This window comes from Scophthalmus maximus, chromosome 5 (assembly GCF_022379125.1).
Source record: "Scophthalmus maximus strain ysfricsl-2021 chromosome 5, ASM2237912v1, whole genome shotgun sequence".
Classification (NCBI taxonomy): domain Eukaryota; kingdom Metazoa; phylum Chordata; class Actinopteri; order Pleuronectiformes; family Scophthalmidae; genus Scophthalmus; species Scophthalmus maximus.
Window position 1 is genome coordinate 313076 of NC_061519.1, and position 13893 is coordinate 326968.

The 13893-nt window shown below is 39.8% G+C and overlaps 1 protein-coding gene across 2 annotated transcripts; it reads left to right on the top strand.

Annotated features, from left to right (window-relative positions):
• The first annotated feature begins 3271 nt into the window (after positions 1–3271).
• On the top strand, positions 3272–12905 carry LOC118311361 (ankyrin repeat and MYND domain-containing protein 2-like). 2 transcript variants are annotated; one of them, XM_035635169.2, is made up of 10 exons: positions 3272–3432; positions 4348–4412; positions 6176–6314; positions 6422–6520; positions 6601–6761; positions 10453–10667; positions 11035–11170; positions 11328–11456; positions 11555–11678; positions 12451–12905. In XM_035635169.2, the coding sequence occupies exons 1-10, from the start codon at positions 3366–3368 to the stop codon at positions 12603–12605; spliced, it is 1290 nt and encodes a 429-aa protein (XP_035491062.2). In that variant the 5' UTR covers positions 3272–3365; the 3' UTR covers positions 12606–12905. The 2 variants fall into 2 exon arrangements, with proteins under 2 accessions (XP_035491062.2, XP_047188113.1); XM_047332157.1 differs by having other exon boundaries at positions 11035–11143.
• The last annotated feature ends 988 nt before the right edge of the window (positions 12906–13893 follow it).

Consider the following 13893-nt stretch of genomic DNA (forward strand, 5'->3'; position numbering starts at 1 on the left):
GTCTCAAGTCTGACCTGGAAAGAACGGAGCGTCAACACCCATAATTAAACGGTAGTACAGAGGAAGTTAGATATCAGGGCTTCAAAATGAAAGCATGGCATTTGTTTCGTATGCAGTTGCAGTTTGGGTGGTAGTTTGACTTAAACATTAGAGACAGGTAATTGCTACCTTTGAGCACACATGTGCATGACCTCTGTATTTCTGGGGGTAATTTGGAGATTTCAGGAAGCTGTGTATTTACATTCTACAGTGAAAGACGTGGATGGTGGTAGTTTCTCTTGTGGACTGTGATACAGTAATATGGTATCCCAGTGAATTATAGTGTTATTTTGAAATGGACTGTACAGAAGAAATAATCATTCAGGTAGAATAATTGATGTTATGGATGATTATTATTTTAATAATTAATATATTATTACTTGTTGTTACTGAAACATTTTGAGGGATAATCGTGTATTAAACATACAACTGGTATGTAGACATCTCTCATGCAGTGCATCTATGCTTGCAAGTGTCTCATAATAGCAAGAAAACTATTTCATTATTTAGTCAACATTTTCCGCATTCTGAAAGTAATATTATACCCCTCAATACCTGTTAAATATAAGTACAATTCAGGAATCTGGGCCATTGCCATGTCTGAGGTGACAATATGGTGATTTATATGGTGATGTTTATCTAAATGAAAATCCTCAGTTTAACTAATGTAAATATTTATTAATGTCTTTTTGTTTTTTAGGGTTTGGTGAATTCAGATGACTAAAACATCATGCTTTTATTTTGAAGACAAAATTACGTTGAATTGCGATGTTAGTGTGGTCACCTATTTTAACTTAATGCCTGTTCAGCATAGGAAGGGCGCCAGGACATCCGGCCTGCTCATTGGCTACAGAGAAGACCTGACACTTACTCTGAAAATCAACCAGAAAGAGTCAGAATCGGTAGACCCGACCACGTGTTTTCTCCTGTCTCGCGTCACACTCACAATCACTTTATTTTTGATTAATCAACAACACTGGTGTCTTGAAGACAACCTTCATCGCTTAGCTCCTCCCTTTCAATCTATATAAAGCTCTTCCTAGTCTCTCTCATCTATGTTAATATTTTACACTTTCTTTTTCTATTTCTATGACATTGTTTGATTCCTTTAATACAAGCACAAGTAACATGTACCTGTTTAAACAAAGTAGAACTGTGACACAAATTTCAAATCTTTTTTAAGTTACATTTGGATTCTCAATTATAAACCACTTAACTCGGAAAAAAAGTTATCTTACAGCAAGTGTCTGGCAGATACAGAATTTAAAAGACCCTTTGAAATTCGCCCCTCTGAAAAAGAAGATATTCAAACAGAGGAGGATAGCTCCATGGCACAGTGGCATTCAACCAAAGTAGATTGGAAAAATTGCCTAATTACATTAAAGAAATCCTTTGAAATGCCACAACCACATAATATTCTTCACTCAAAACTCACTCAAAAACAAACCCAGGTTCCTCTTCAGCACTGTAGCCAGGATGACAGAGAGTAGAAGCTATACTGAACAGTCTATTCCTCCAACTGTTAGTAGTATTGATTTCATGAGCTTCTTCACTAATAACATTATTACCATCAGAGAAAAAAATCATCCCACAAATAGCACAGATACTATGTCCAACACATTAGCCTCAGAACCAATAGTATCGCTTAATTTGTATTTAGACTGCTTTCCCCCCATTGATCTGGTTGAGCAAGATCCAGAACATGATTTGCCCAGAGGCATGATGGGAGTAACTTTACAGCGCAAAATCTATGGACCCCATACCCTGGAAGTTACGCGGAAGCCAGGAATTTTTTGGGGGGGGTATGCGCTGGGTGAGCAACTCCTGTAGAACTGAATGGCGGCGGTCCGGTATCCAGTTCTATAATACATCCCTGTGGGTGAGCAACTCCTCTACATTGATCTATTAATAGTTTATGTGTGTTAGTTTATGTGATGCAAGCAGTGTGTCATTCTTTGGCATTGATGACTGAACTGTCAACAATTTAATGGTTTAAAAGAATAACCCATCACAAAAGCTCACTCTACTTTGCTTAGATCAGCTCTCAGAACCAACGCTAAAACGAGCATTGATCATTTAAAATCAATTTGTTGTTGTCCCAAGCTATACAGCTATACACCTTACAGTAGGCCTGTGCTAAATGTCCAATGACATTCATTATTGCTATTATTAATATTAATATTAATATCATCACTAATAATAACAACAACATAATTGTATTTTTTAATTATAAGTATCAGTCTGGTAGAGATTACAGCGGCGGTTGTACAACTGTCCTCTCTCTCTCTTCTCTCCTACTGTCTCGCCTCCCACCCTCTTTCTGCCCACCTCTCCTCTCTTCCTCCTCTCTCTCCTCACCCCAACCGCTCGAGACAGATGACCGCCCACAACTGAGTCTGGTTCTGTCAGAGATTTCTTCCTGTTAAAAGGGAGTTTTTTCTCTCCACCGTCGCCAAGTGCTTTGCTCATTGGGGGATTTGTTGGGTTTTCCCTGTAATATTGTAATATTGACCTCACTATGTAAAGTGCCTTGAGACAATGTATGTTGTGATATGGCGCTATACAAATAAAATTGAATTGAATTGAATTGAATTATCATTTAAATAAATAAATATATTTTCAAAATCATCTTTATTCATTTTTCAAATTGAATGTATTCCATGAAAATACGAGGTTCTGCAACTGTTTCATAACAGTCACCATGCATAGAAACACATCCAAAATGCCAATTATTTATCACCTTAAAAAACTTGAATTTAACTTACATAAACTTTAACTTACTAAAGTCACTGTTAAATGCAAAGGTGAAGCAAAATTCGCATAATTCACCTCACTTGGTTCACTCACTCGAGTTGAAATATTTGAACAAGAGCAAAATATTCTCGTGAGACGATGTTGCGAAAAGCCAATTTAAGTTGAGATTCTCCCAAAGTAACTGACGTCCATATCTGAAAGAGAACACGCGAATATTCGTTTTTCACTTCACATGCATTTTCATGTTAATTTTCATTTGAATTGTTGTGTTTGGAGAAATATTGGGTCTTTGGGTGTTTTCTGACATGTTCATGTCAAATGTTTTTACCCTCTGGGCCACCGTACAAATTCAGAATAATTACTATTATTCTTTTTGCCATTTTTACTACATACACAACAGGCGTCACCCTCTGGTTTGGTATAATGGTATGTTCCAAGAATGGCACAACTCTGAATTGTGTGGGTTGTATCTGTAACATTTGAGACCCAGCTGTAGACCGAAGGTTACATCTAAACAGAACAGATCCAAAGAGGCACGGTTAGATCAGACACAGCAGAGCTGATCAGAGAGGATGGCTGCACCTCAGAAAGGAGATCTGTCAGCATCTGAGAGGAAGATCCTGCAAGTTATCGCTGCTGGTGAGTAGTCTACACTGTTTATTAAGGTGTATTCCTTTGTTTTCCTTAAAGTTGTTACTTTTCAACATATTATGAACATATTCTTTAAAAAAACATTTGCGAAACCCTTTTAACAGAATCACTTTTTAAGTATATGTGCAAATAAGGAATTTGTTTATTTTGTAGTTACTCCCAAACATTGTTCCAGGAACAATTAGCAGTGAGAGAGATAGAAACAGAAACACAGCTAAGAACAAAGACGACAAACATAAAATACGAAACGAGAGATTGCTGTAGAGCAAGGGGGTCGAGTGATGACAGACAGTATTTATTTCATGTACTGTACCATGGAAAAGTTTAGGCACGCACTTCAGATCATTACGTAGCACAGTGTATCCAAATCAGTATTTATCATATAGTTTTGATGATGTAAACATCATTACTGTCGGCAGTGCATTTTTTTCAGTCTTGTCTTCAGTCAGTCAGTGCACAGCAGGTCAGCTTCACACAATGTACATCATATATGAAGAGTAAATTTCCAAAAATAAAAGACTAACAAATGAATGTTTATTTGCATTTAAATTGAGCTTTCTTTTTATGGAAAAACTTCATTCCCTATGTTTAGTACCAGATGACATTACAATTTAATTTGATTTAAGTTAATTGACATTTCTATTTCTATTTACAATTCCTTGTATGTGAGAACTTACTACTATATGTAGGATATACTCAGGATATTATTCAGAAATTGCAGACCTATAAAATAAAATCTTATAACTAGCATTAGGTCCATGCATTTTATGGATCTCTTTAAATTTACATTCTACTCTGACCAACTTCGATCAGTTGCTGTTATTGTTGCTTCTTTTTCTTGCTTTGATGCGCAAATCTCACCAGTCTCAGTTACATTTTTACAGTGGAACTCTTTGTTTGCAGGTGATGTACAGGAGGCCACCCAGCTGCTTGCTAGCAAAGAAGTACGAGTCAACTGTTTGGATGAGGTAGTCAAACAGAAGCTACATTTGCTTATGAACATGCATTTATGTTTGACAATGAAAGGTATAGCAAATATATATTTGTTTTGACAAACTATTCTTTCCAAGGTCAAGAATAAACTTTCAGGCTTAACTAATGTATTTCATATACTAAATTTAAACCTAATGTACAGTATATTGGATGAAATTAATATTAGTAACTCCAATTCTCATATTTATAGGAAATGTTAATATGGCTTACTTCATGAGATTCTTTATGTAAATAATGAACAAATCCATGCTGTAAATATAACCCATGGTTGAGAAATCTGACCCTTAAAAATTTTTAAGACATCATCTGTCTTCACCAACTTCAATTTTTTTATTTGCTGATAAAGTTGACCTCAGTGGCAATTTGTTTGTGGTAGTTAGTGTTTCACAAAATCCCAAGGGTCTCATGTTGCAAAACGTGCCACTTTGTGTGTTACAAAATAACATAAATGAAGATGACTTTACCCCCTGCCCACCTCACTTTCCCAACCCTTAATGCAACAGTTATGTCACTGTAACATATGTTATCAATTGTGATGGAGACATATGGAGATGACTTTTAAGAGGCTGGCACAGCCCTCGACAGTGTTTGATAATAGCATCATGCCACTAAATGTAGCTCACAGACTCCTTCAGACTGCCTGTCTGTCACAATCAGGTGGTGACAGAGCCTTGCATCACTGCCCACACAGTCACCTTCATGGTCCCAGACCACTCCCCAATGTGTCTGAGTGATCACATCTCAAGTATGTGTTGTGCTGACAGTTGATTACTTATGGCTATCAAAAATGTATTATATTTAGATATAAAAATATTGAAATTAAATAATAACTTTAATTATTAATATTAAAGCTACCTCGGGGCACCACCCTTCAAAGGAAGGGAAATTATAGCCAATTTTCTGATTCAGTCTCATTTTTTGTATTAACTATTGATTTAGAATTCTGATTAATAGTTGGATTAACCATTACAACCAAAGTCACCATATTTAAATAAATTAAGTCCAAGTACTGGCCTTGATTAAGATTTCTTAATTGGTGGCAGCGATGTTTTCTTTTTCTTAACAATTTTTAAATTGCATTCTTTGCCTTTATTACATTCTTGTGAAGTACATGCACGTCAATTCCACTGATTGTTCATAAATTTCATGTTTTTAGCTCATTACAGGTCGCAATTTCCTAATAACTCTTACAGGTCATTGGGCTTTATGAGAGCTTTGGCTTTTGAAACTAAGTACTTTGTCCTAATGAGAATTAAATAAATATACATTCCATTAGGAAAATGTAAATCTTCACTTTGACTAGCAATGAAACAAATGACTGTAGATTGAAACGAGTTGTTAGTAATTACACACCCACAATAAATTATTACAAACTCTATTTTAATTTGATAGAAAACTGTAAAAGCCATTTTCTAGGCCCCTGCTTAGTTCCAAACAATGCTGACAGTTAGAAACCAGCTGGTGAACGTAGTGAAGCATTTAGCATCTAGAGCTGATGATTTTCACCACTCCAAATGAATGCTACTGGATGTATAAATAGGTTCATGTCTCCTAACAAATAGTGGGGTAGCCATGGCAGCTTTAAAGGGTAACAGTAACAAGTTGATGTATTGTTTTCAGGTTGTTGCCCTGACTCCAATTGATCAAACAAAGCATATTTAATCCTGTCTAGGTAAATACTTGATTAACTTCTTTATAACTCCTAATGTAATGTTGTATGTCTCCTGTGTTTCTCAAGTATGGCATGACTCCACTGATGCATGCAGCATATAAGGGCAAAGCCGATATGTGTCGTTTGCTGCTGCAGCATGGGGCCGATGTAAACTGCAACCAACACGAATATGGATACACTGCTCTCATGTTTGCTGGCCTCTCAGGTATAGCTGTGTGTGCAAAGTTCTCTTGAAATGCCCCTCATTTTTGTTGAGCACAATTAGTATTGTTATTTTGCTAAATGTCGATCTGCTGATTCCACCTCCTCCAGGGAAAACAGACATCACCTCCATGATGCTGGATGCAGGAGCAGAGACCGACCTGATGAATTCTGTGGGTCGCACTGCTGCTCAAATGGCAGCATTTGTAGGTGAGACAGGCAAAGACTGAACAGCTTGTTATCTAATGATGGCGAGGTGCTCACATCCTATCTCTACATCCTCCTCCCAGGCCAGCATGACTGTGTGACAGTGATCAACAACTTCTTCTCTCGGGCAAGGCTAGAGTACTACACCAGACCACAGGGGCTGGATAGGGAGCCCAAGCTGCCACAAAGTCTGGCAGGGCCCCTACACAAGATCATCATGACCACCAACCTCAACCCAGTCAAGGTGAGGCCTTTAAAAACCTGAAACAGGCTCACTCAATCACATGTTCACCGGCATGATTACAGAAGTACATTTCCAATTAAATTTTTATCATCTCCTTACGGTTTTTGTACTTCCCACAACACAAGTGTAAATCTGTATCAGTGTAAAACTGAGAGTGCTGGGAAAATACTTAAGTACTATGGATGTTGAGGTTTGTTCTGGAGCGAAAGAGAGGGGTAAGTTGAAATAACTATTATACAGTATATTTCCTGTCAGTCTGCCTATTAAATGATGATATTGGAATATAGATTGTGATGCTAAAAGAATATGCATGGGTTTACAAAAAGGTGGGGCCTGAATATGGCAGAATGTTGCCATGTTAGTGTCTTCAAGCGGGGACTCTTCACAAACGTTAGTAAATTGGGGGATTATCGGACAATGTATATTTAAGCCATAAAAACTCCAAAGATTTTGAAATTTAGCATCACAATGTTGTTTAAAGTTGATTTGACTAGTTCTCGAGATTGTTAATCTTCAACACATATAAATGGCAAAACAAATTGAGAAAAATAGAAAAATAATGCCAAAATGGCTGATTCACAAATCTACCAATTTTGTACATCTACGTAAAACGTACAAGGAGGGCTAATTTGTTGAATTTGTCAAGATGAGCCCTTGAGCCAATTTTGCCACATCCTGTCATGAGCCATACTATGCTTACTCTTGTTATTTATGACTTGTTGTTATGACGACCGCAGGGGAGAGGACGCTGGCACTGACTGTTGCCACTTTTCCCTCTGAAATCCAATTCATTTCTCTTTTGTGCCTCTCTTTACACCCTAGAAAACTACTTTGCAACTATTCATATTGTCTGATATCTACTTTGTAGCTTCTTTTTTTTCGAGTTTTTTGCACGGATTTGTACGGATCTTTGTATCCGACCTGTTGTTGTTGGAACCTTCCTCCCCCAGTGACTATTCTTCTCATTTACCGGTCACCCAGATCAAACCCAGCATTCATCCTAGAGATAAGTGAACTTCTCACCTCACTCTGTACCACATCGTCAAATATTATCATACTCGGAGATATGAACATTCACGTTGACACCCCCTCCTGTCACCCTGCAGGTGATCTCCTACAATTATTGGACTGTCTCAACCTCAAACAGCATGTCAACGTCCCCACACACAACAGAGGGCACACGCTCGACTTGGTCATTACTGACACTGCCCCCATCAAAAATCTGCTGGTGTACTATCTGGGAGTGTCGGATCACAAAACCATTTGATTGGAGTTGAACTTATCTAACCACAGCAAGCCAAAACACCAAATTAATTTCAGAAACCTAAACAACATCAACCTGGACAACATGACTTTGGACATCCAGCAGATACCCTCTGCAAAATTCACATCAGCAAATGAATCAGTGGATTTTTACAACAACACCCTGAGCAGTATCCTGGACCTCCACGCCCCTGTTAAAACACAAACAGTCACCTTCTCACGCTCAGCCCCCTGGTTCACTTCAGATCTACGGAACAAGAAAGCAGCTGGGCGTGTACTCGAGCGGCGTGTTGCAAAAACCGGACTCACTGTGCACAGATTGGCCTAGGAAGAACACCAAAAGGCCTACTCAAAGTCACTTAGAAAAGCATGGTCACAGTTCTACTCAAACATCATAAATAGTGATGTCCTGGAAACTCCAAGCAGCTTTTTTCTACTATAAATCATCTCCTCAAGCCTCAAAATCTCTCACACCGATACCACAGAAGAGCAGTGCAATAACTTATCATCTTCTTCAGGAAAAAAGTTGACACCATCCGCTCTCTTCTCTCCAGCTCCCCTGCTCTGTCAGTCCCTACTGCTGACCCACTTCCTGAGATTTTTCAGCCTCTCTGCTGCTTCCCCATGATCTCTCAGCGAGAGATTGAGGACAACCCTCCACCTGTACCCTGGACCCTTTTCCTACAGCCCTGGTAAAATCCAACGTCTGCACTCTAAGTCCCCTAATCACCCGAATCATCAACCACTCACTCCAGGCTGGATATGTTCCATCTGATCTCAACACTGCTGTCATCAGACCCCTCTTCAAAAAACCCACCCTAGACCCAGAAATCCTCACCAACTACAGGCCCATTTCCAACATCCCATTTCTTTCCAAAGTGCTGGAAAAAGTAGTCACCGCACATCTTCAGGACCACCTAAATTCTCACGCCCTATTTGAGATGTTCCAGTCTGGCTTCCGTTCCGCCCACAGCACCGAAACAGCCCTTGTCAGGGTCACAAACGACCTGCTGATGGCGGCTGACGCTGGATCACCATCGCTCCTCATCCTTCTGGATCTGTCTGCGGCTTTCGACACGGTTGACCATAACATCCTCCTTCAGCGCCTCCAACACACCATTGGACTCTCTGACTCCGCCCTGAGCTGGTTCCAGTCCTACCTGTATGGAAGAACAGAATAAATCTCCTTGGGAGGAGCAAAATCACTAACACTCACTGTCACTTGTGGAGTCCCCCAAGGGTCGGTTTTCGGCCCCACTCTGTTCACCCTCGACACTCTTCCCCTTGGCCGCATCATCAGCCAGCATGGAGTATCATTCCAATGCTACGCTGATGACACACTCTCCACATAAAAACCGACCCTATCTCATCTGCAGCCTCACTGTCATGGTCATCATTATCACTGAGCTCCTGCCTTGCAGAGATAAAGGAGTGGATGAAAGAAAACTTCCTACAGCTAAATAGTTCCAAAACAGAAGCTATTTTAGTTGGCACAACACACCAGGTCCAGTCATCCCCCATAACCCAAATCACCTTCTCTGGTCAAAATATACCCCTGTCATCAACAGTCACCAACCTGGGTGTGAGATTTGACCCTTATCTTACATTTGACACCCACATTAAACATCTGTGCAAGACCTCCTTCTATCACCTCAGGAACATTGCCAAAGTCCGTCCCACACTCTGTCTGTCAGATGCCAAAAACCTTGTCCACGCCTTTGTCTCCTCAAGGCTGGACTACTGCAACGCGCTCCTCATCGGAACTCCTGGCAAGAGCATTCAAAAGCTTCAATACGTCCAAAACAGCGCCGCTAGGATCCTGATGAGGATACGAAAATATGACCACATCACACCCGTCCTTCACTCCTCCCACTGGCTTCCTCTCTCTTTCAGGATTGATTACAAAATCTCCCTACTCATCTATCAGTGCATCCATGGCAATGCCCCTCCCTACCTGAAAGATCTAGTCTCACCACAAAACTCCTCACCCAACCTCCGCTCCGGAAACAAAACCTTCACTCTTCACCCCTCCAAGACCAGGCTGCGCACCATTGGGGATCAAGCCTTCCGCTCAGCCGCTCCTCGCCTGTGGAAGTCCCTTCCAGACCACCTGAGGGCTCCACAAAGCACTCTCTCTTTTAAGAAGGGCCTGAAAACCTTTCTTTTTAAACAAGCATTCACCTAAATTTTTGTACTTTTTCTTCCACCGATGTTTTTTCTTTTTAAACCTTCTTTTATCTGGTTTCTACTCTGTAGCACTTTGAAATTGCTTTTAGCAATGAAAACTGCTCTATAAATTAAATGTATTATTATTAGTAGTATTATTACTCTCTCCGACCCGTCTGTGATGCTATTTCTGCCCTCAGAACAGCTTTGCCTGCCCACAAAGGTTCGTCTAATCTCTAGTCTCTCTGACCCAATCTGTCAGATAGTCATGCTGGTGAAGGAGAACCCTGTGCTAGTGGATGTGGCAGCTCTGGAGAAGTGTTACCAGGTGATGGACCTGCTGTGTGAGCAGTGTGTGAAGCAGCAAGATATGAATGAGGTCCTGGCCATGAAGATGCACTACATCAGCTGTGTGTTTCAGAAATGCTTGGCATTTCTACAGAAACAGGATGACAAACTAGATGCACTTGTCAAGAGGTGAGGCTTTAGATTACAATGACTCATTTGATCCTCTTCTTGTTCCTTTACAGTGGTGTCAGACAGTAAACAGACCCCTTCATGTTTTACAAACTTTATTGTGTTTTATGTGTGTATTATGTGTTATTTTTATCAATTACCCATAATTACAATTGAAAATGTTTCTTGGCATTTTTGCAAATTTCCAAACTGTGTGAGAGAAGGGCTGTGTGGAAACCTCTGATGTGAAGGGAAAAAAATATTGTTTGGTTGTGCTACAAGAAAACCCATGGAGAGTCTAAGATGAAAATATACATTGAACTCTAAACACTAAATGTTTTGGCTTTTTTTGTTGTCCTTGTCCTGCCCCAATGGTTCTGGGTCCTAGTCTTTTGAGGGGGAGAGATAGTGATGGCTTCCCACAGTACCAGGAGAAGTTCATTCGGGACTGCATCAGGAGATTTCCTTATTGTGAGGCCACACTACTTCAGCAGCTGGTGAGGAGCATTACACCGGTAGAGATTGTAAGTGAAGAAGTTATCAGAGAAATTAAGCATAATACATAAACTATTATTTTAAGGAATAATGAGTAAGAATAGTGTGGTGGTTACAGAGCAATTATTTACTTTTAAATCACTGCTGTTAATATAACTTTAATGCACCTTTGTACCTTGTTTCCAGGGCAATGACCCCACAGCATTCTCAGTGCTGACCCAGGCCCTGACAGGTCAGATGGCATTTGTTGATGCTGACTATTGTGCTACATGTGGGGAAAGGGGAGCAAACAAGAGGTGCTCCCTTTGTAAAGCAGTAAGTCAAAGTCTGTTAAGCCCCCTCTTCTAATACAATTAAATCATGTCATCAAAAACCTCCATATTGAACTACTACTGGATTACATTTTTTCCCAGGTGACTTATTGCAGTTTGACCTGCCAAAAGCTTCATTGGTTCACCCATAAAAAGATGTGCAGATCTCTGCAAGAGCAGAGTGTTGGTCTGGATAAGGACACTCCAAGGTTGAAAGAATTAAAAGGTGGGCATCTTTATTTCTGTTCTACATTGATGTACAGTATGTACCTGTGGGTCCTGTTGTTTGGTCTGGGGACATATTGTTTATCTCTGAAAACTGTGTGTTACCCCAACTCTGTTTTTTGATCAGAGCACAGATAAAAGTGGTTATCAATCTTCTCCTATCACTCTTGGAACATAAGTACATGGGCCTATTAAGCTGCCATAAGCCTCAACTGCCAGCACTCACAAAATGTTGGATATTATTTACCTACAGTAGATCTTACTTTGGCCCCGAGCACAACAGCACACATATAGTAAGGAAATATTCTAATGTATAACTGTATTCACTTATACATAAGCAAATGTCTTTAATATCAATGTATTTTGGAAAATGGGTAAGTGAGACAAGATATGGCCCGATAAACACATCTGTCTGCTGTCTGCCTACTAAATTTCTATATATAAAATGAAACAATAGGTGCCTTATATAGTACCAGCTTCAGAATTTTTGTATAATTTTTAGTGCTTTTTTGTTTATCTTCCTATTATACTCATCCTCTTCTTCCGCGTGGTCTTTTCTACTCTCTAGTGCGTGTGGTGGGGAAAAATCCAGGTTTTCATTCAATCCAAATTTAAATTCATACATGTGTTTCCTCGTAGTCCCGTGGCATTGGAGTCATTGTTGCAAAATGTAATGATGCTCTGTTTGCCTTTACTGCTTGTCAGGTTACTGTACTTGTGGGATTTCTTATGTTAGACAGAAATAATTACCGTGTATGTCTGCTTCCTGTTAGATGATGAAAGCGATTTGATGATGGAGACGGCCAACTTCCTGCAGGAGCTGTGTCTGCGAGCCGAGGAGAAGGTGGCTGCTGCTGGAGGCTGTCCTTCAGAGCTTCTTGCTTCTGCCTCTACCTCTGCTGAGGGGCCATCTTGCACCCAGGACTGAGGCAGGACAACCAAACACAGATCCTGAACCTAACCTGCTCGCTATCAGGTTTTCTTGACAACTACTTAGTAGAACTTTACCGTTTCTCTCACAATCTATCACATATCTGAACAATATTCTCCTACCTTATTTCCAGCATTATAATATCACGGACATGCTCCGACCATATCATAGTATTCACATTGCCCTTTTTTTTTCAGAAAAGAATTTTCTGTACAACAAGTTGAAGTAGCCACTGAGGTTTTCTTTGTTTAACATGTGGAATCTGATTAAAACCATATGCCCTACCTATCTTCACTATATTCTTAAAATTTATTTTCAGCTGCAGCCACGTTATTTTTGTGCCCATGGGATTGAAACTAAATTAAAAATAATTAAATAAATTGCACGTTTTCAGACGTGAGTAAAATAATAGAACCACGGCCTCCTGCGCAGGAGACAACGTCATTAACCATTATACCAGCATCTTAGACACGACATTTGTGGAGTAAATATCAGATCCTTTTAAATCATTTGATTATTTTATTAAGTCTTACATGTCGACTTGGGCAGTAATTATCTCAAACACCAACTGTCTCCTCATCAGCTGCAGCTGTGATGCTCCTCTTTCTCAGAATGATCTTATTGTCTCCATAAGCACAATCTGAATCCGATTGTATCTCCAACTCTAACGGCGTGACGTAGATGGACCTTGTTTTCGCCTCGGTTGCCATGGTAGTATCGGAGGTCACATGTGTAACTCCGTTTTAAAAAAAATAATCAGAGTTGATCTAACTAACTCAGAACTGCTTTTCTGGAACCGAAAACTCTGAGTTTCCCATCTAAGAATAGATCAAGTCAGAGTTCAGGTTTAAGTTCAACGTTTTTTAAACCTGCTTCCTGGAATAGGCCCCTGGTCGGACATTGAACCCAGATCCTCGGTATTGGAGACTGACGCGCAAACCACTAGGCCAAAACTGCAGCGTTGCAACAGTGTTGCCAACTCCTCAGTAAGGAAAGTAGCTATTGGCTGTCCTAAACGTCGCTAGAAGTTGCTAAATGACGGCATCACCTAGTTTGCATAATTGGCCAAGTGCATGTAATTGTAATGGAACCTGTAGGAGAGAGGAATAATGTTGTGGGAGAGACAAAAAGGGAGTAAAAACACCCTTAATATGTTTAGAACTACAAATGAACTTTCTTCTGTCGATTCTTTTTTTTTTAATACAGTCACAATAAATGCAGTGATTTATTTTTAGACAAAGAAAATTTTACATTTATATCCCGCCTTGACTGTAAACCAGGGCGG

Excerpts from the sequence above, each read along its gene's own strand:
- LOC118311361 (XM_035635169.2), top strand. The coding sequence starts at position 3,366 with ATGGCTGCACCTCAGAAAGGAGATCTGTCAGCATCTGAGAGGAAGATC. Across the intron at positions 3,433-4,347 it reads CCTGCAAGTTATCGCTGCTG|GTGATGTACAGGAGGCCACC; the intron begins GTGAGTAGTCTA and ends CTTTGTTTGCAG. Across the intron at positions 10,668-11,034 it reads CTAGATGCACTTGTCAAGAG|TCTTTTGAGGGGGAGAGATA; the intron begins GTGAGGCTTTAG and ends TCTGGGTCCTAG.